The sequence below is a fragment of the Molossus molossus genome, unplaced genomic scaffold, assembly GCF_014108415.1.
Source record: "Molossus molossus isolate mMolMol1 unplaced genomic scaffold, mMolMol1.p scaffold_m16_p_20, whole genome shotgun sequence".
Lineage (NCBI taxonomy): Eukaryota > Metazoa > Chordata > Mammalia > Chiroptera > Molossidae > Molossus > Molossus molossus.
The window spans coordinates 33,492,324-33,515,415 of record NW_023425356.1 but is presented as its reverse complement, the minus strand read 5'-3'; the positions used below and the strand labels follow the sequence as shown (position 1 = coordinate 33,515,415).

Here is a 23,092-nt window from a genome sequence, read left to right as displayed (position 1 = left end):
AACTGGCCAGGGCCAATTTTTCTTTTTAATGTACCTTTATTGTTGAAAGTATTACAGATGTCTCCCCTTCCCCCCCCCCGTCATTGATCCTCTCTTCTCCACTCCCCCCATCCCTATCTTCACTACTATTGTCTGTGTTCATTGGTTGTGCATTGATGCATATCAGTTCTTTGGTTTATCTCTTCACACCCCCCTTGCCCTTTTCCCTTCCCTCTGAGGTTTGCCAGTCTGTTCCCTGCTTCCATTCTCTGGACCCATTTTGTTCATCAGTTTATTTTGTTCATTAGATTCCACATATAAGTGAGATTGTGTGATACTTGTCTTTCTCTGACTGGCTTATTTTGCTTACTACAATACTCTCCAGGTCCCTCCATGCTGTCTCAAAGGGTAAGAGATCCTTCTTTTTCACAGCAACATAATATTCCACTGTGTAAATGTACCACAGCATTTTTATCCACTCAGATACTAATGGACACTTGGGCTGTTTCCAGATCTTAACAGGAACCTCATTTGCCATTATTTTGTGCTGTACTTACCACACCAGGTTATTTGGTAAAGGTTAATAGGACAATTAGAATTCCCAAGATTAGAGAAAATTGCTTACAAGTGTCTACACCCAGTATCATTTACATTTGTTATAGATCTGCAATACTAAAGTAACTATAAATGTCAATTATTATGAATAATTTGTGACATCATGTCTTTTCCCTAACTACAAATAATTGGAGCATAACATATTAATGTAGAACTCTAAGGTGTCATAATAAATAATTATTAATAACTAAACTAATACCTATTTCCATAATCTCTTCAACTGATGGTTCATAAAGATTGGAATAGCCTAGAAAAAAATGGAAATAAGGAAAAAAAAAAGGAAAGACTATTATTGATTTTGATTTTTTGCATTTGTATAAAATTGCTTATAGTTTCCTTTTAATTTCTACTAGTGTTTTTAATTAAAGATAGAGTCATAAAGTATTCAAAATTTATATTGAATGTCAACAATATTTTTCTTCCAGTGCACTGACATTTCCTGTGACACTACTCTGTGATAGCAGGCAACTTTATCATTACTGTATTCTCTTTTTTTTCCCTTTATTGATTTTAGAGAGAGAAGAAGAGGGAGAGAGAGATAGAAACATCAATTGGCCACCTCCTGCATGTCCCCCACTGGGGATTTGGTCAACAACCTGGGCATGTGCCCTGACCAAGAATCAAAGAGGCAACTTCAATGCATGGGTCAATGCTCAACCACTGAGCCACATCATCTGGGTCATTAATGTATTCTTAAAATTAGCCTGGAATTAAATGATTCTACCTAAAATTTTAAAAAGAGGAGGTACTACCCGGCCAGTGTGGCTCAGTGATTGAGCATGGACCCATGTACCAAGAGGTCTCCAGTTCAATTTCTACTCAGGGCACATGCCCAGGTTGCGGGACAAATCCCCAATGTGGGGCATGCAGGAAGTAGTTGATTGATGTTCTCTCTCATCAATGTTTCCATCTCTCTTTCCCTCTCCCTTCCTCTCTCTCATATCAATAAAGAAAAATATTTTTTAAATAAATAATAAAAATAAAAAGAGGAGGGATTAAAAATGATTTAGAACTTTTTTGGAATAGAATTGATCTGGAATAGAAACACTCTTTGATATAATAAAGTCCATTTATTTATTAAAAACCAAGCTAACAACTTAGGCAATGATGAAATGCTGAAAGTTGTCCCCTTAAGATCCGGTACAAGATAGAATGTCCACATTTTCCACTTCTATTTAACATAATATTGGCAATTGGGTCATAGTAATTAGGTAAAAAATAAATTAAAAGCATCAAAATTGACATAAAAAAATAAAATCATCTCTCTTCACAGACGACAAGATCTTTTATGGAAAAAACTAAAAATTACACACACACACACACACACACACACACACACACAAACTAGATAGAACTAATACATTAATTTGGCAAAATTGTAGGCCATAAAATCAACATGCAAAAATGAGTTGCATTTATATACACTAAAATAAACAATCCAAAAAGGCAATGAAGGAAACAATTCTATTTATAGCATCAAAAAAGAACAAAATACATTGGTATAACCAAAGAAGTAAAAAGCACATACAACAAAACAACAAAATATTGTGGAAACAATTTAAGAAGACATAAATAAATAAAACAATATCCTGGTTCGTGGATCAGAAGACCTAATATTGTTAAGCTGTAAATACAGCAACCTCTATCAAAGCCCATAGGATGATTTTTGCAGGAATTAAATCACCACTCTAAAATTTATATGGAATCTTAAGGCACTCGGAATAGTCAAGGCAATCTTGAAAAAGAAGAGTGAAGTTGAGAGGACTCAGGCTTCCTTATTTCAAAACTGATTACGAAGCTACACTAATCAAAACAGAATGGCACTGACATAAAGAAATCCAGACTGTTGGAATAGAATCTCTATTCCATGGCCTAAGACCATTCCGTGGGGAAAGGGTAGTCTTTTCAACAAATGGTTCTTAGAAAACTGGAAATCCACAGCAAAAGAATGAAGTTTGACCATAACCATACACCACATACAAAAATTAACTCAAAAGGAATGAAAACTAAGTATAAGAGCTAAAACTATTAAACTCATAGAAGAAAACAGAGGACAAGCTTCATGATATTGAATGTGGCAGTGATTTCTTGGGTGTAACACCAAAAGCACAGGCAACAGAGGAAAAATAAATAAATTAGATTTAATCAAATTGAAAAATTTTTGAGTGTCAAAGAACACTATCAAGAGAGTGGAAAGTCAACCCACAGAATGCAAGGGAACATCTGCAAATCATACACTTGATAAGAGATTAACATCCAAAATACATAATGAACTCCTAAATATCAATAATAAAAATCTCAAACCAAATAAAAAATGAGCAAAGGACTTGAATGACATTTCTCCAAAGAACATACACAAATAGCAAATAAGCGCATGAAAAGATGCTCTGCACATCACTAATCAACGCGGAAATGCATATAAAAAGCACAAGGAAATACTACTTCACATATTTTACCTACCAGGTATTAGGATAACTATTATGAAAAAACAAAAAATGAACAAACAGGAAAGCCACAGAATATAACATGCGTTGGCAAAACGGCAGAGAAAGTAGAACTTTGTGCATTGCTGGCGGGAATGTAAAATGGTGCAGCTGCTGTGGAAGACAGTATGGTTGTTCCATAAAGTCAAACACAGAATTACCATAAAACCCAGCAATTCTACTCCTAGGCAAATACCTTCAAAATTAAAAACAGGGACTCAAACAGATACTTGAATGCCAATATTCAGAAAATATATTCAGAATAGCCAAAAGGTGAAAACAATCCAAGAGTCTATTATTAACAGATGAACGGATAAACAAAATATGGTAAATATAAACAATGGCATATTTTCAGCCATAAAAGGAAGTTCAGATACATGCTACTCTCAGATGGATAAACCTTGAAAAGAGTATCTATGTGAAATAAGCCATACAGAAAACACAAGTGTAAAATTCCATTTTTATGAAGTACCTAGCATGTCAAATTGATAGATAGAGAACTTAGAATAGAGGTTAGGGGGCAGGGAGGAGGGTTATGAACAGGGAGTTACTGTATAATGGGTATCAAGTTTCAGTTTGGGAAGATGAAAAATTTGGAAAAAGATAGTAGTGATAGTTACACAACAATGAAATGCATTTAATATCATGGAATTGTACAATTAGAATGGTGGAAATGGTAAAAAAAAAAAAATTAAATAAAAGTTGATCTGAAAAAATCAACATAAGAGTAGCCTGCATACTTCTGAACAGCACGTATTCTACCAGATATTAAAACATCTTATAGTACTACATTAAAAAAACAATGTGATGCTGGCACAGGATCAGATAGAGTTAAGGGCACAGAAAGGAGGCTAGACCTCCTATGAATTTAATACACAATAAAACAGTTGGAGAGAAGACAATTTATTCCATACATGGTGCTACTTAGCCACTGAATGGGGTTGGGTCAAGTGGAGAAGAACCCAATCTGATTCCATATTCCACAGTGAATTTGAGATTTACCAACAATTTAAATGTAAAGAACGCAAATTGGAACACATGGTTGAAATGTATATAATTTGGAAACTTAAAGCTTTTATAATAAAGACACAACACTCATAGCCATTAGGGAAAAGATTGATATATTCAACAATCTCTTAATGTAAAACTTCTGCACATATAACTGACCACTGATAGGAGAACAGGTAAGTAAAATATGGTATATGTTGAAGTTGTCATTAAAAAGGATGAGAATAAATCTAACTACAACCCCAATCTAAGATAGTAAGTGTAAAACGTGAGCAGTTTAGAGAAATATAAACGGCATGATTCTATCTATGGTTTAAAAAAATGAAGGAAAAAAAAAAGCCAAAATATGTGTAAGTACACCAGAAATGGGTAAAAAGACACTTAAATTATTATCTTTTATTTTTTTATCCTCACCCGAGGACATTTTTCCATTTTTTGTTCAGGTAGAGTGGGGGGGGGGGGGAAAGAGAGGAACAGAGAGAGAGAGAGAAACATCGATGTGAAAGGGACACATCGAGTGGCTGCCACCCGCACAACCGACCAGGGCTGGAGACAAACTGCAACCGAGGTACGCGCCCTTAGCGGGAACCAAACCCGGGTCTCTCAGGACCGCAGGCCGACGCTCTAACCGCTGAGCCAAACCGGCCAGGGAGACACTTAAATTATTAACAGTGATTAACTCAAGACAGTGGACCAGAGAAAGAGATGAAGGACTGATTTTTAGCTCTGTATACTTTAATAATATTTGAAATTTACAAAAATACATTTGTATACTACCCAAGAATAAAAGTTATAAAAAAGAATCTATAGCCAACAATATAGTATAAAATTCTTAAAAGAAAATGAACTAGTAAAATTAAGTTAAAAAAAAACACTAAAAATTGTTCACTATATATGAAAAGGTCTTTACAATCAAGAAAAATAACATTTTAGAAACCTAACAGAAAACTGAACAAAGGCCATGAATAAATATATGTGGACAAAAAGGTTCACCCTCATTAATAATTAACATCCAAGTAGAAATTAAAACAATACATGACTTTTCACCAATAAGCTTACAAAGTGCTTAGCAATAGAGGAGAATAAAGAGCTACTGAACCTGGAAACTTTGAAACTGAAGACTTGATTGGAGGTGGGGGCTTGAAATCTGGAAAAGAGAATTATTCCATTCATCAATTTTATCGATAACAATTATAGATTTAATTTTATTTTATTTTTTAGAAAGATTAATTATTCCTCAAAATTAAAAATACTCATACTTTCCAAACTTTTCATTTCTATTTCTAGGTATATGACCTAAGTATATATATTACAGAGGTACTTGAATATATATGTATATGGAAGGATAGTCACTACAATTTTTATTTTATTTTATTTTATTTAAATTTTTTTTATTAATTTATTTGTTACAGATGTTTCCCCTTTCCCCCCATTGACATCCTCCCCTCGTTCCCCCCACCCCCGTCCCCAGCATTGTTGTCTATGTCCATGCATACATGCGTATAAGTTCTGTGGTTTATCTCTTCCCTCCCCCATACCCCCCTCTTCTGAGGTTTGTCAGTCTGTACCGTCCTTCTATGTCTCTGGGTTCATTTTGTTCATCAGTTTGATTTGTTCATTATATTCCACAAATAAATGAGATCATGTGATATTTGTCTTTCTCTGACTGGCTTGTTTCAGTCACTACAATTTTATATTTTATACTGGAAACCCTAGAATAATAAATCATAAATATGATGTGTTCAAAATAAATATATGTATTTAAAATGTACCATCCAGGTAGTATCATACCAAGTAATTTGTATCCTTTTCTCTTCTGCTGAATATTTCATGAACAGTTTTTTTTATAGCATAATCAGATCTACATTGTCACCATTATATGTTGCTATCAGTCCTTTTTGTATAGTTCTTCTCTAATGATAAAAATTGATTAATAATACCATGAGGAATTTTTATTTTTAAAAGAGAAAAATATAAATTTTTCTATTTATAAGCTTTTTCTCACAACCATTTCTCTCTTCTTTGAAACATTAAACAGTATCAGTGTTCTTTAAATCCTTTATGAATCCTCATGGTCCACTCTTTCAAAAGAGCATCTCAATAAACACAGTGTCCCACAGTGCATATACCCACTAGGACCATGTGAGTAAACATGGATGGGCCAAAGAGTATGAACGTCACATGCAACCCTATATATCAATCCACCAGAAAACCATCTCTTCTCCCCACCCCGCAAATCTCACAGCAGTCAACTCACATATTCAAGGAGGCTGTCGGGTACCAGGTATACAGGAATTATAAAAAGGTGTTCTACTTGCCAGTTTCCATGCATAACTCCCCTCAATCCTTTAAAGTATTAGGACAACAGAAGATATACACAAAGAAAATTGGACAGCTACATGCAAAAAAAAAAAAAAAAAAAAGGAAGCTAGATCACCAACTTATACCACACACAAAAATAAACTCAAAATGGATAAAAGATTTAAATGTGACCAATGAATGCATAAAAATTCTAGAAGAAAATGCAGGCAACAAAATTTCAGACATCACACACAACAGAATTTTTACTGATACAATGCCTAAGGCAATAGAAACAAAGGAAAAAATGAACACGTGGGACTACATCAAACTAAAAAGCTTTTGCACAACATAAGAAACAACCATGAAAGTGGAAAGAAAACCCATTATATGGGAGAGCATAATTGCCAATGATACATCGGATAAGGGGCTAATTTCCAAAATATACAGAGTACTCATACAACTCAACAAAAGGAAGACAAAGAACCCAATTAAAAAATGGGCAGAGAGCCTAAATAGACACCTCTCCAAATAGGACATACAAATGGCCAAGAGACAAATGAAAAAATGCTCAACACACTAATAATCATCAGAGAGATGCAAATTAAAACAACAATGAGGTATCACCTCACACCTGTCCGAATGGCTGTCATCAACAAATCATCAAACAACAAGTGCTGGCAAGGGTGTGGAGAAAAGGGGACTCTAGTACACTGCTCGTGGGAATGTAGACTGGTACAGCCACTATGGAAAACACTATGGTGTTACCTCAAACAGTTAAAAATTGAATTGCCAGCCCTGGCCAGTTTGGCTTAGCTGATAGAGCATCCGCCTGTGGTCCAGAGAGACCCAGGTTTGGTTCCCGCTATCGGCATGTACCTCGGTTGCAGTACTGGCCCTGGTTGGTCGTGTGGGTGGCAGCCACTCGATGTGTCCCTTTCACATTGATGTTTCTCTCTGTCTCTCTCTTTCTCCCACTCTATCTGAACAAAAAATGGAAAAATGTCCTCGGGTGAAGATAAAGAAAAAACATTGAATTGCCATTTGATCCAGTGATCCCAGTTCTAGGAATATATCCTAAGAAGCCTGAAACAAATCAGAAAGAATATTTGTACCCCTTTGTTTATAGCAGCACTATTTACAATTGCTAAGATCTGGAAATAGCTCAGGTGTCCATCAATAGATGAGTGGATAAAAAAGCAGTGGTAGATATACACAATGGAGTACTATGCAGCTGTAAGAAAGAAAGATCTCTTATCTTTTGAGACTACATGGAGGGACCTGGAGAGTATTATCCTAAGCAAAACAAGCCAATCAGAGAAAGACAAATATCACATGATCTCACTTATTTGTGGAATATAAAGAACAAAACGAGCTGAGGAACAAAATAGACCCAGAGACATGGAAGTGGGGTGCAGATTGACAAACCTCAGGAGAGGTGGATGTGGGGGGAAGGAAAAAGATAAACCACAGAACTTTTATGCATGTGTGTGTAAACAAGGACATAGACAATAATGCTGGGGGTGGGGGCGGGTGGAAGTGGGAGGGGGTGTCAGTGCCAGGGAAAAAAGAGAAACATCTGTAACAAAAATAAAAATTTAAAAAAGAAAGAAAATATATACACAAATTAAAAGCCAATGATTGAGATTTGAGTTCAACACCCTCATCGAACAACAAGAAATTACAGCCCTCAGAAATGATGTTCTGTGAGTAAGCAGAACCAAACCAGGGTCCTGAGTGAGATGAACCCAGGCTAATGCTCTTCCCACTCCTCCTCCTCTCTTATTTCTGCTGAAAACAAAGAGAAGCCAGAGACAGCAGCACAGGAAAACAATTCCTTCCACCATATCAAAATCATCTCTCAAGTGTTAAGCAGAGCAGTTGATGAGTGGTCCATGCAAAAAGTCCTCCATTTCATTTCTATAAAAACACCTTTTCCTGCCTTTAAGTTGGGATAAAATTTAGTTTCTGTTGCCGAAGAGAAATGCCCAGTAAAGAGAAGAACTGTATGAAGTGGAGAGGGTTGGGGGTGGGGGCAGTAAAAATGCCAGTCTTGTTCTAGAGACAGCAGAAATTCCCCAGGGAAATGGTACTGCACAGAAAGAATGAAACGTGCAGTGTGGGAAATGAAACAGTCCTGGACCAGGAAGATACCATCAACTGTGTCAGCAGGTCACTTTTAAAATGAATGAAAATAGCAAAGTTGGTGACACTAAAAACGTGCGTATTAGAGAACAAACACCACAAACCTTCCTCTTCAGTAATACCAACTGGAGTGATGCTGTAAGTCATATATGAGCTTCCTTTGAGAGGTTACTATATGCCAGGCATGGTGCTAAGTGGTTTAAGTGCAACCAATTTAAGCTTCATTATCACCAGTGAGAAAGGCATTAAATCATTTTACATTTAAGTAAATACATTTGAAGTGTAAGTAACTTACCCAAGCTTACATACCTGTTTATGTTTGTGGACTATGGCAAATAATTTTAGAATCATGAAGAATAACAACTAAAACAGCTATAAATATGTTCTTCCTCTTTTTCTTACCAAAAGTGATGAATGAGTAGAAATAACATTAATTTATAGGATTTTGTAAAATATAAGTAGGACATTACTAAATTTGAATGACTTGAAATAAGAGGTTTTGACATTGAAAAACAATGTAGGATCGATCACTTGGAAATTTTCACTTTCTTTTCATTTATGTAAACTATTATTTTCATGCTTTACTTATTTAGGTAAAAATTCCCATGATTCCCTTTATCCTGAAAAATGGTTGCTCACCAATTTTTTTTACATAAAAATACTGAACAAGAGAAATTTATATACCGTTGAGATGTACATAACGTGCTAAAAGGCTGTGAGTGAACACATACAAGAGCATGACAGCAAAATTCTATATGAGCTTTATGTCAGACATCTGTCATAAATATGAATACAAGATAGTTGATTACTAAAATTGCTTCTTTTCAATTATTCTGTATCATTGACATTTAATGTGAAACCTTAAAAACCAAGAAGGAAAATGATCCAGTATGTACCTTTAATACATGTTGGCACCGCAGGCTCCCAAGTACTGTTTCCACCACAGAACACTGGGTTGCTGCCACTAAGGTAGAATCCCTTCAGGCATTCAAATAAAACCTCATCTAGGTAGGAAAAAATTTTTTTCATTTCTGATAGTGGTCTTCCATGTTGGATTACTGGCTGTTCACACTGGACCACTAAGAAGTAGAAAAATTCTAGAATTAATAGAAAGTTGCTTTAACATAGTACCAGGAAAAAAAAAAAAAAAAAAGATAGTGCAAAGCGGAATGAAAGAAAAGGTGTTAATTTTTTAAAACTTTTTAAATGCATCTTTATTCCAAGTAAACAGATTTAGAGAAATCTGAATCCCTTTCCACCGAGAACAAACAGTCATTATAGTTTATTGGTTCCATACATTTTTTTCTACTGCACATTTCGAGAAAAGTCTATTAGATACAAATTCTGGGTAAGTTCAAATGCAACTTTTGATACTCTTTAGCTCTAGAGATTTTAAAAAGTTCCATGCTGACTGATTATAATACTCCATCTTTTTAGAAATGCAGGAAAGACTCCTGTGAAAAAGACACAGTTGAGCTGAAATCTACAAGTTGAGAAGAAGCTAGCCATGAAAAGATATGCCAAGACAATGTTCTCAAGCAGCAACAACATGTATGAACTGGGATGTTCAAAAAATAGAAAGGCCAATGGAGTTAGGGCCATGTTTTCCAAAATTTTAGAGTGCAACCCAGAGATAAAAAAACAAAATACAGGCTGTAAGCCATTACATGAATACGCAGGGCTGAGATAAAGTTGAAAATTAATACTTAGACTTTCATACTAGTGTACTCTGGTATTTCCATGCTGGTCATGACTTTCTAGATTGATTTCACAATCCAGTAATGAGTTTGGAAGAATTTGGGGAAAAGGGTAAATATTTTGTTGTTATTCAGTGGTCCCTTTCTTCCAAGAGTAAAATCCTGTTTAATGTCTCCCAGCTTTTGGTTACTCTCTAGTGCCTTAAATGTTGTTTTTAATATGTGTGTGTGTGTAGAATTTATCATTGTTTTCAGTATGAGAGTCAGTCTTTTACCATTTATTCCACCGTTATCTATTGCTTTATCTCTCAGATATTTTAATATTAAAAAAAAAAAAAAACTTCCTTATTTTTAAGCCAGTTGTGTGTTCAGATTTTGGTTCTTCCAAGCAAAAAAAAAAAAATCCGAACTTACACATATACATAGTAGTTCACCTTAGATAAACTAGAATGCCAAGGACATGTGGGAGAGGAATTCTAGAGCTATTTTTTAAAATATATTTTTATTGATTTTAGAGAGAGAGGAAGGGAGGGGGAGAGAGATAGAAACCTTGATGAGAGAGAAATATCAACATTGACTGGCTGCCTCCTGCACACTAGGGATCGAGCCGGCAACCCAGTCCAGTGTCCTGGCTGGGAATCAAACTGGCAACCTCTAAGTGCATGGGTCAATGCTCAATCCCTGAGCCACACCAGCCAAGCAGTAGAACTATTTTTTATTCAACTTGATATGTATCAATTTAAACTGCAAGTCAATTTAACAGGAGGAGGTAGCAATATGACTGTCTGTTTACTTATGGGTAAAACTACCTACAAAGTGTTCCCACAGTATTTACAAACGAAGAAGGAAATAATGGAAATATAATTACCTTTACATTGAGGAGGGTCACTACTCCATTTGCCAGGCCCAGAACAGATAAGCTTGCTCTCTCCAACAAGTGAATACTCTTCTGCTCCTTTTGAATGATCACAACTGTAAGTTACTAATTCATTAAATTCAAATACATCCCTCCAGTTATTTGTGTGTTTTCCATTATTTATTTTTCCAGGAGATTTACACAAAATCTCTTAAAAATAGAAGAAAAGAAGAAGAAAAGTTGAAAGATTAAGAAAACATTTCGTAAAATCCTATGAACTTTCTTCAATAAATTCATCAACATATGATTTCTATGGTCTAGTTATGAATCCAATATCCATTTATAATGTTTATATGAGAAAATGTTATTACCCCAAAGTCAAACCATGTAAAAATAAATTTTTTTTTTAATAAATACCTACATGAAATACCTATATCTATCTATAAGGCTATGCTAACTTTTGTTCTAGTCATTATAACAGTTGTTGAAAATTTAGGAGAAAAATGCTTGTGATTAAAGATAAAATTCGCTGCTAGTTTTAAAATGCTTTATAATTTATAAATATAACCACTTATTAAATCATTGGTTCACAAGTAGACTAAAATATTGTCTTTTTTCACTTTCATTTTTATGAGTGTACAGTGAAAATTTCCAGAAGCTACAAATCGTGTTATTTCACAACAGACTGAATCTAGGTGTCTTCTTTAGTCTAGATTTTGAACAAAATTATAAAAATGTAAAACAGTGCTACCATTCTCACTAAGTGTTTTGGAAATCGTTCGTTTATTTATTTATTTATTTATTTATTTTCACCCTCACTCTAGGATATTTTTCCATTTATCTATAGGTAGAGAGAGAGGAAGAGAAAGGGAGAGAGAGAGAAACATTGATGTGAGAGGGCACATTGACTTGTTGCCTCCCAAATGACCCCGACCAAGACTGGGGATAAACCGCAACTGAGGTACATGCCCTTGGCTGGAATCAAACCCAGGACTTATTGGTCTGCGGGCGACACTCTACTGCCAAGCCAAACCGGCCAGGACTGTTTTGGAAATTTTAAAATTATTTTATAAAAAATACATTGCATATTTTAACATGCATTGAGTTTACTGTGTTAAAAATAAATTAATAAATAATTATTTTAGAAACTCCTTGGTTTTCATCTCAATATAAATGAATATCAGTAAACATAACCCACATAAAGCAAAGCTCTTGGAATCTTTGTTAATTAAAAACATAAAGGATAAACAACAGTGTCGGCAGGAACGTGGAGAAAAGGGAGCCCTCTTGCACTGTTAGTGAGGCTGTAAATTGGTGCAGCCACTATGGGAAACAGTTGGGAGTTCCCTCAAAATATTAAAAATAGAAGTATCATACAATCCCACAATTCCACTTGTGGGTATTTTTCAGAAGGAAACAAAAACACTAGTTTATTTATTTTTATTGTTAAAAGTATTACAGATGTCTCCCTTTTGTCCCCATTGACTCCCTCTTTCCTGCTCCCACCCCCCTCCTGCCTTTCCCAGCCTAGTGTCCACGTCAATTGGTTGTGCATATATGCATATAAGTTCTTTGGTTTATCTCTTCCCGCTCCTCCCCCCCCCTCCCCCCACCCCGCGCCATCCCTCTGAGATTTATCAGTCTGTTCCCTACTTCCATGATTCTGGATCTCTTTTGGTCGACAGCTTATTTTGTTCATTGTGTTCCACAAATAAGTGAGATCATGTAGTACTTGTCTTTCTTTGACTGGCTTATTTTGCTTAGTGTAATACTCTCCAGGTCCCTTCAGGTCATCTCAAAGGGTAAGAGATCTTTCTTATAGCTGCATAGTATTCCATTGTGTAAGTAGACCACAACCTTTTTATCCACTCATCGACTGATGGGCACATGGGCTGTTTCCAGATGTTGCATTATAAACAGCGCTGCCAAGAACATAGGGGTGCATATATTCTTTCTGATTGATGCATCAGGCTTCTTATGATATATTCCTAGAAGTGAAATCACTGGGTCCATTGGCAATTCCATTTTTAATTTTTTGAGAAAGCACCAAATTGTTTTCCATAGTGGCTGCACCAGTCTGCACAAAAACACTAGTTTAAAAATATACGTACAATCCTAGGTTCATTGCAGCATTATTTATAATAGCCAAGGTATAGAAACAACCTAGGTTTCTATCAATAGATGAATAGATTAAAAAGATAATATATATATCTATATATGTATGTATACATTGCTATAACATACAAATATACAATCATATACAATGGAATATTATTAAGCCATAAAGAAGAATGAAATCTTGTCATTTGCAACAATATTGATTGACCTATAGCGTATTATGCTAAGTGAAATAAGTCAGATAGAGAAAGCGAATACTATAGGATTTCACTTATATGTGGAATCTTAAAATAAGAAAACAAACCAAGCAAAACAGAAATGAACTCATAGATACAGAGAACAAACTGATGGTGGCAGAGTAAAGGGGGCTGGGAGGATGGGTAAAGAAGGAAAAGGGGAATAAGAGGTACAGACTTCCAGTTTTAAAATAAATAACTCACCAGGATGTAATGTACATCACAGAGAATATATTCAATAGCAATGTGATAAATTTGTATGGTGACAAATGGTTACCAGACTTATTGTAGTGATTACATTGTAAGGCACATAAATGTTGAATCACTATGTTGTACACCTGAAACTAACATACTATTTTATGTCAACTATACTTTGATTTAAAAAACAAAAAACAAAACAAAACAAAACAGCATAAGTGGATCCCAAGGCCAAAAATACTTAGAATTCTAAAGTAAAAATTTACTTACTTTCACATGTGGGGATATCATGGTCCCAATTCACTGTGTCTCCAGAAAGTATACAAGTTAGAATTTGTTCACCTTTTAAGTAATAACTAAATGAAAAAAAAAAAAAAAGGTTATTATTTTCTTTACCAGTTAACAAGATGTACATAATAAAGAGGAAAATTTCATATATTGTCTTCTGTACTACAGTAATTTGAGGGGGAATTTTCTTAAATGGCACAATATAATCAATGTGCTAACCAAATCTGGAATTTAATTAAATAGTTTCTGCATCTGAATACATATCGGCCAAGAGCAAAGATATCTAAATAAATCTGTCATGCCTGTCAGTCTGGCCTCTTTGCTATCTCTGGCAATCAGATACACATTAATTTCTATGACTTTGTTCCTTCCATTCTGCTCAGTCATACAACAACTGAGTACAGACATCAGGACCTAGAGTTTGTCTGACTGGATTCAAGTCCCAGCTCCACCACTGACTTGAACGTGAGTTTGGATAAGTCCCTCAATGTTTCTCTTTTTCACTTTCTTCATCTATAAAAAGGAGATAACAGTATATATCTTATGGTTTTTTGTTTTTGTTTTCAGTATTAGATGAGTTAGTATCTGGCACAAAGTGAGCACTACTAGGTAAGTTTTATTCAGCTCTTATTAATACTGGCAGACTTCAGAAATATCACAGGTTCAGTTCCAGACTACCACAATAAAGTGAATATCACAAGAAATTGAGTCATACAAATTTTTTGGTTGACCAGTTATATTTATATACTGTAGTCTATTAAGTGTGCAATCCCATTGTGTCTAAAGAAACAATGTATAGCTTGGCTGGTGTGGCTCAGTGGTTGAGCATCAATCCCATGCACCAAAAAGTCGCTGGTTTGATTTCCAGTCAGGGCAATGCCCAGGTTTTAGGCTTGATCCCCAGTGTGGGGCACACAGGAGGTGGCCAATCAATGTTCTCTCTCATCTATGTCTCTATCTCTCTCCCGCTCCCTTCCTCTCTCTCTATAATCAATTAAAAAAAATTTTTTTTAAAAGAAACAATGTATATACCTAAATCAAAAAATGCTAATCATCATTTGAGCCTTCAGCTGAGTTGTAACTTTTTTTGTTGGTGGGGGGTTATGCCTGGATGTTGATGAAAATGCAATACATGTGAAGTGCAATAAAGCAAAGCACAATACATTGAGGTATGCATGTATTCTTTAAATCAGATTACGTTTCTAGGAATAGCTTAGGCACACTACTTGATGAAATCTTCTCCAATTATTTAAATTCACAGCACTCTCTCCTTCTGGATTCTCCTTGTACTAATCATGAATTGGTACTTCTCCTTTCCTATTTTGCCTTGACATTTCTCTGTTTATATTGTGTTTCTCAGAAAGGCTACAATTTCTATGAGAAAAATCTGTGTCTGAAATGTTTGTTACCCCTCCAAATGCTTTAGCAGTCTCTCCTTATATAACTATTAAATGAAAGTTGCATTATCTTTACTTGATCAAATTAAAAAATAGTCAATGAAACTGCTTGTTCAAAGTTTCAGTTGTCTTTCCCATGAAGGCTCAACTCATTTTCTCCATAATTGAGTGCATGTGCTCAGGGAAAAGCTCAGAAACAACCTGAGAAGACCTCCAGTTTACATCTCAGGCTGATCCTCAGCACAGAGACACCCAACAACAATCACAAATACAAAAACAATAACAAAAAAACAGCAAAGTCCAAGGCAGGTGAAGAAGCTGATTTCTAGAGTTACCACATTATTAGATTTAAGTATGCAATATTCAAAAAAAAAAAAAATCACAAAGCATACAAAGAACTAGGAATGTATGGTACATTGAAAAAAATAATCAACAAAAACTGTCCCTGATAATGTCATGATGGCAGATTTACTAGATAAAGACTTCAAAATAACTCTTAAAGATATTCAAAGAACTAAATGAACTAGTGGAGAAAGTCAAGAAATTGATGTGTGAACAAAATTGAAATATTAATAAGAAGATAGAAAAGAAATTCTGGAGCTCAAAAGTACAACTGCTATGAAAAATTTCACTAGAGGTATTAAAGGCAGATTTGAGTAGGCAGAAGAATGAATCAGTGAACATCAATTTAGGACAACAAAAATTATTCTGTCTGAAGAACAGAAAAAAAAAAGAGTGAATAGAGTTGAATAGAGCTTAAGGAACCTGTGGAATACCATCAAGTGGCCTAACATGTACATTGTAAGAATCTCAAAAGGAGTTCTCACAAATTTGATAATAGACATGAATATAAATATTCAAGAGTTCAATGACCTCCAGGTAAAATGATTTCAAAGTGACCCACACTAAGACACAATACTGTTGACTTTCCAAACCTGCATGTTTCACATCTATAAATTTAACCAACCAAGAATTGAAAATATTCTTTAAAAAAAAGTACAGATTTTTTTCTTGTCATTATTCCATAAACAATACAGTGTCACAACTATTTATATAGCATTTACATTGTATTAGGTATTATAAGTAATTTAGAGGTGGTTTAAAGTATACAGGAGGATGTCTGTAGGTTATATGCAAATACTATACCCTTTTATATAAGGGACTTGGATTGGTATTCACAGGGAGATGGGGGATGCTGGAAACAATACCCCCATGGATACATAAGGACCACTACTGTAATCAATGGTTCAAAAACCAAAAAGAAAGAGAGAATCTTGAAACTAGGAAGAGAGACTAAATTATTACATACAAGGGGTCCTCAATAAGATAATCAGCAGATCATCAGAAATTTTCAAACCCAGAAAACAGTGGGCTGATATACTAAAAGTGCTAAAAGAGAAAAAAAACAAAAAACTTTAAACCAAAAATACTCTCTCTGACAAAACTGTCCTCAAAAGTTAAAGGGGAAATAAAACAGTCCCAGGTAAACAAAAGCTGAGGGAATTTGTGGCCACTAGGACTTCCCTGCAAGAAATTCTCAAGGGAGTCCTCCAAGGTCAAATAAAAGGACACTAGAAAGTGACTTTGACACATATGGAGAAATAAACATCTCACTAAAGGTAAATATATGGACAATTATAAAAACTTGAATTATTTTACAATGGTTTGTAACTGTAATTTTGTTTTCTTCACAATTTAAAAGATAATACATTTAAAGAAAAAAATTATTAGTGCAAAAACTGTTATTGTAACTTTTTAAACTCTAAATCTTGTTTTCTATGTAAGCTAAGAAATAATGCACTTAAAAGAGCTATTAATTTATACTTTGGGGCACACAATATATAAAGATGTGACTTTGTGACAGTAACAACCAAATGGGATGGGTGTGAAGCTATAAAGGAGTTAAGTTTTTGTGTGTTAAACTGGTATAAATTCTAATTTAGATTGATATAACTTCAGTGTTTTAAATGTAATCCCCATGATAGCCACAAAGAAAACAGCAAAAGAATATACAAAAGGAAATGAGAAAGGAATTTAAACATTTCATTACAAAAAGATGACTAACGAAAAAGGAAGACAGTAATGCAGGAATGAACTCCAAAAGCTATCAGGCATATAAAAAACAAATACCACAAATGCAGCAGTCCCACCTTGTCACTAATTAGTTTACATTTAAATGACTAATGCTCTAATCAAAACAAAGAGGTTGGCAGAATGGACAGAAACACATGACCCTACTGTGCGTTGTCTATAAGAAACTCACTCGAGATCCAGATATTCCATTCAAACAGTGTCCCCTAAAGAGCAGGGGTGACTATACTAATATCAAATAAAAGAGGCTTAAAATCAAACAAGGTTACAAGAAACAAAGGACTTTAAATATTATTTTTAAAAGGTACATATATATAATAAGCAGATATGAGTTATAAATATTTTGACACCTTGCTGATTCATCAAAATATATGAAGCAAACAGATCGAAAGGAGATGCACATTTCTACGTGACAGCATTTCTACAATAAGAGTTAGAGATCTCAATACCCCACTCACAATAAAGGACAGAACACCAGACAGCAAATATGTATGGAAGAAGAGAACTGAAACAACACAACATTTCTGTGAGCCCTCCTTCAACTCTGAGAATTGTTTCCTTTTTTAAAATAGTGTGCACTTTGTTGTCAAGGACAAAGTCACCATAGTTACTACATTTGTGATGCTTACATTAAGCTTATTGTTACTTATAGCAAGGGTTATGTAATTTGGCTTTCCTTCCATCTAAATGTCTGCCTATTGAGCACATATGTTTTCAGTCTCCATAAAAAGCCCAAGTAAACCTTGTCACACAGAAAGCAAGTTGACATCATCATTATGCGAATGCTGAAGAAGAGAAGGAAAACAATGTGGAATCAGTAACCTTTACCTTCTTTTCTCTAAGCAGCAACTTACCCGTAATTACAATAAAAGTGAGCTTCTTTAGCAAATTCAAAGCCCTTTTGTGGGTCAAATGTTTCGCCATTTGGGACAATTGGAGTTGGACATTTTTTTCCTAAGAGAAAATTTTCAAATTCATTTTTATACAGATTTCAAAACAGGTATTTCAAAAAATCAAAATTCCACACAGATCTTTTCAAGTTATGCAATATTATTTTCTTGCGTTAACTGTTACAAGAGAAAACGTAAAATTCACATTTACTCAGGCAACTAACTGCTTTCAAAGAAATTCCCGGGAGATTTGTAGAAACCTAAAAATGTTGCTATCTAAAACCTAGTTTTACATGAGAAACTCATCACTGTCATAGTAGAAAATGAACCAAAAAATATGTAAAAACAACAACAAATAAACAACCCAAAACACTAGAGCAAGCACACATACAATAAAAAGGTTTTGTTTACTTACTGTGACAAGCTTCATCGATAAGAAACCATATGTTACTTTGGTCACAAAAGGTACTGAGGGGATAATCATTTGAGTAATAGTATCCTGGTTTACACTCAAAAAATATTTTCTCCCCAGGTAAATATGAAGTTTTAGGGGTGCCATTTAACTGCATAGACTTGTACTCCGGTGGTTTACCACAGTTACCTAAAAATAAGAAAATAAGAACATAAAAATAAAATATTTAATCTCCTCGACTAGCCGGGACTGTGGCCTGGCAGCAAGGTAGATAGTACAGAATAAATGGAAAGGTCCTTAGTAAGATTTTAAATAAATTGTTCCCTGCTTTTTTTTTTTTTTTATTCCTTATCCAAGGATATTTTTCTACTTATTAAATAGAGTGGGAGGGGGAGAGAGAGAGAAAGAACCGTAGATGTGATAGAGCCACACCAACTAGTTGCCTCTGGGTCACATGACCCACCCGGGATGAACCGCAACTGAGGTAGTGCCCTTGACTGGAATCGAACCCACGACTCATTGGTCCGCGGGCCAGCGCTCTAACTGCTGAGCCAAACTGGCCAAGTCTGTTCCTTGCTTTAACCTAAGTGGTGGTGGTGGATGATGTGTTGCACTTGCTTCCATGAACATTCTATTAGCTTTCTATTAGCTTTTGGTTTGTTGGGGAATGAGCTAAATTTTTATTCAACAGTAAATTTAAGGGACAAAAATCAGTATTTTAGGTCTTAAAGATATATGTATATAGTTAGGCATCATTCCCTATTATTTTCTAAACTCATTTCAAAACTCACTTCTCTACTAAGAAGTCATTTTTCTTCCTAGTGCCATTTTAATTTCAGTAATTCCTCTTCTTTTAATTATCTGTGGGCTGGAAAGCCTAGCATGTGTTAGAACTATTGTGTAAAATAATATGATGGAGACATATCAGGCCAAAAGAATGCGGAGGCCTCTCCTGTACGGTTAAGGACCTAAGGAGAAAGTAGATTTATTTTGTTCTGTGAGGAACCTTTCCTCTCTTACTCCCTGAATTGGTCTCACTGCAGATTGTGAGACCAGTCAGGAGAATCCGAAAGAAGTTTGATTTTACTTTTCTTTTTTATCATATTCTAAATTCTAAAATTCTATATACAGTCCAACATTTCATTTCCATCATGCCCTAGGATATACCTTCTCACAAAGTGTTTTCAAGATTTCTGCTGTGCTGACCTTGCTATCTGAATGTTCCTCAAACTGCCCAAGACAAACAAAAGCAAAAAGCAACCCCAAAGCCCTAGCAATGAACAGCATTGTTTAAAAGAGGATTAATATAGAGGTGAGTTTTGTTTTTTGTTTTTTTAATCCTCACCCAAGGACATTTTTCCATTTTTTGTTCAGATATAGTGGGAGGGAGGGAGGGAGAGAGAGAGAGACATTAATGTGAAAGGGACACATGGAGTGGTTGCCACCCACACGACCCAACCAGGGCTGGGGAAAAACTGCAACTGAGGTACGTGCCCCTAGCGGGAACAGAACCCCAGTCTCTCCGGACCTCAGGCCAAAGCTCTAATCGCTCAGCCAAACCAGCCAGGGCTACAGGTGAGTTTTATTAACATTTACTGAATACACTGAACTAGACATTCCCACTTACAATAGGAAAACAAATATGAGCTAGAAATTCTATATAATTCTGTTCAGATACAAATGCATAACCTCATTCTAGAATTTCCTGGAACCATCAAGAAAGAAATCACATAACAGCATGTCTGTGATTAAATTATGCAAGTACCCTTTGTTTTATGCCTTCAACTTCAGTAACTATCTTGAAAGCATATACAGGAAAGAGTCCTGCCTGGCTAGTGTGGCTCAGTGGAGCGAGCATCCGTCCTCCCATGCACTGAGAGGTCGGGGTTTGATTCCCCTTTCACAAATATGATTCTCTCTCTCCCTTCTCTCCCTTCCTCTCTCTCTCTAAAACAACAACAACAACAACAACAACAACAACAACAACCACCACAACCACAGAGATCAAGCTTAGAGGATTGCCTTCAGCTTTTAGTTTATGAGCTGTAGAGAAAACCATATTACCATAACTTACTGTTCATTTCTTTACGATTCTCATTTCTCACTAGGTTTAGCTACCAATGTTGTTTATTTATTTTAATTTTTTTCATAGTGGTTTATCCCCTCTATGCCCTCTTTCCCCCAACCCCCCCCCCAACCACCTGTTGTGATGTCCATTAGTCCCCTCTTTGTTTTCCTTTTTGCTCAATCCCTCTACCGCTCCCCCCTCCCCAAGCTGTCTGCCTGCTCTCTCTGAGACTGTGTATGTGAGCAAAATCAATGCTTTTTAGGTCGCTTAGGATCTTCCCTAAACAGGACCCAATCTAATGAAAAACAAAACGTTGCCCCAAAGACATTTGGTAACAGAAATGATTGGATATTTTCTACATGGGATAGAGACAGGAAGGTGACTTCATGTTTGTTGTTTTAAAGCAACAGCCTGCAAACCACTACCAATAAGATTTTGGGGCAGCAATGAGCCTGTTACCTTTATGCACAAAAAGCTCTGTGCGCCCTTCCCAATCCGTGGAAATCCCAGGACCCAGGCTTAGCTCTCGCTCAAGGACTCTGCGCACAACACGCGCTCCCCAGCCCCCATACGAAGCAAGCAGTGGGCTTCCTTGCCCCACGCCCTGCACCGCTGGCCTGGACACTTCCACAAAGCGCACATCTGGAAACACCGGCCTCGGCTCCCCCAGCCCAACACAGCCGGGTACAAACTCTCCACTTACCTAGGCATCGCCACACCTAGGAAACAGCGCAAACAGTCCCCACGGGCACAGCACGGGCCCCAGCCACACCCCCACGCACCTGGGCGCTCGAGAGCAAGCCCTCACCTTCAGCGCACGCGAAGGCTTCCCATCCTGCTTGACTCAGTCCACAAACACCTGCAAGCTTTTGCTGGACACAGACCTTCACCCCGGGCAAAACCCGGCAGCACCCGGTGCCCAGCACCCCGCAAGGCTCAGCCTCCCCCCCTTCCCCCCCCCCCCCCCCCCCAGCAACCTTCACCGCTGGGGCTCTACAGGACCCACCGTCCTGGATCCGCCACAGCACAACCCTGAGGATCTGCGCCTAAGCCTTCTACCCCAACTCCGCACCTCCGGCTCGACCGGACCCCGCGCCTCCAACCCGACCCCCCAAGAGATTCCACCCACCCTCGGCTCGGGTCTGCCTGCTCCCCGACCCGCTTCAGTCCGCCTCCGGAGCGCACACCCTCTCCGGGCTCCTACCTAAGGATGTGGGTAAACGGAGCACTAGGGCCACCAAAATTATCCCCACGAAGCACCAAGAAGAAAAGGGGCTCTCGGGGCGGCGGGGAGGTGCCCTGCGCGGCTCGCAAGACGCCGTCATTTTCTGGGAGATCAGAGGGAAACCTGGGTGACAGTGAGCATTTATTTACCGTTTTGAGTGCGGACACCAGACGCAACAATCGCTAGACTCACAGAGTTAAGTAACCTCAGGTGGGCGTGACCCGCGGGGTGCAAGGCTGGGTGGGGCCAACCCCAGAGTAGAAAGGCGGGGCGCTGGAGGGAATGTGGCTTGTCCCTTGATGGGTTCTAACCCACCTGGGTCTGTTGGCGGCTCTGAAAGGAAAGGAGCTGGCAGAGTAATCATCGTGTCTTTTCTGGAACTGGAACGCCAGATATAAGAATAAAGCACATCGACCTGAAAACAGAAACCCAGAGCCTAGACAGTGGGTCGCCTGATGCCCAGCACCACTCGGGTTCCACTTTTGTCCTGGGGCCTCCAGAGTGTCAGTAGTGCCAGGGCCCTTGCTCAAATTTGGCATTAATCAGGCATAATTAGGGACAATAACAGATTTCTGTGGTTGCATGTCTGCTATTGAATACCACCAAAGCCTGCTAGATTTAAAAATCACCAAGATGGTTTAGCCACCGCACCCCTAACCCCAATGTAAATGACTCTGCCTCTACTCCCTTGAGAGGACCCCTGGGAAGGTAAATTATTAAACTCTGTGGCATTAAGCATACTCGGCCTCAACCTTTGGGGCCCTTGCTGTTTAGAACCAAATGTTTTATTGAAGACGAAATACACATTGTCGCTTGAAAAAGGTAGCGACAAGGATGGCAAATTCTTGGGAGCCCTGGATGTCATTAGCATTAGGACGGTTAGGAATTGGTTAAGTGAAGTAGATAGGGTGAACTTTTCTGGTTAAACAATCTCTCAAACAATGCTAAAAAATTAAGCATGAGCAAGATTTTCTTTCTTTTCTTTTCTTTTTTTTTTTTTGTAGAGTGAGTAACCTGTATGATTAGTTTTTTAAAAAGAGTAACATGAGTCTGGCCAGTGTGGCTCAGTGGTTGAGTGTTGACCCATG

At 36.9% G+C, this 23,092-nt stretch overlaps 1 protein-coding gene across 1 annotated transcript; it reads right to left on the bottom strand.

The window, feature by feature from the left end:
- Window positions 1–758: 758 nt before the first annotated feature.
- Window positions 759–22,104, bottom strand: LOC118637287 (membrane cofactor protein-like). The gene is made up of 8 exons (XM_036272631.1): window positions 21,984–22,104; window positions 18,715–18,900; window positions 18,264–18,363; window positions 13,904–13,989; window positions 11,094–11,291; window positions 9,425–9,607; window positions 5,185–5,232; window positions 759–841 (listed from the first exon to the last, which is right to left on the bottom strand). Exons 1-8 carry the CDS (start codon window positions 22,102–22,104, stop codon window positions 759–761), a joined length of 1,005 nt encoding a protein of 334 aa, XP_036128524.1.
- Between the last annotated feature and the right edge of the window lie 988 nt (window positions 22,105–23,092).

What these genes read in the sequence shown, in the direction of transcription:
- LOC118637287 (XM_036272631.1), bottom strand. Translation starts at nt 22,104, where the DNA reads ATGACGGCGTCTTGCGAGCCGCGCAGGGCACCTCCCCGCCGCCCCGAG. An exon ending in CACTTTTATTGTAATTACGG is followed by an intron (nt 13,990 to 18,263) that starts GTAAGTTGCTGC and finishes TTTTTCATTTAG; the next exon opens with TTATTACTTAAAAGGTGAAC. An exon ending in TTCAGTTTCAAAGTTTCCAG is followed by an intron (nt 842 to 5,184) that starts GTTCAGTAGCTC and finishes ATTTTTTTCTAG; the next exon opens with GCTATTCCAATCTTTATGAA.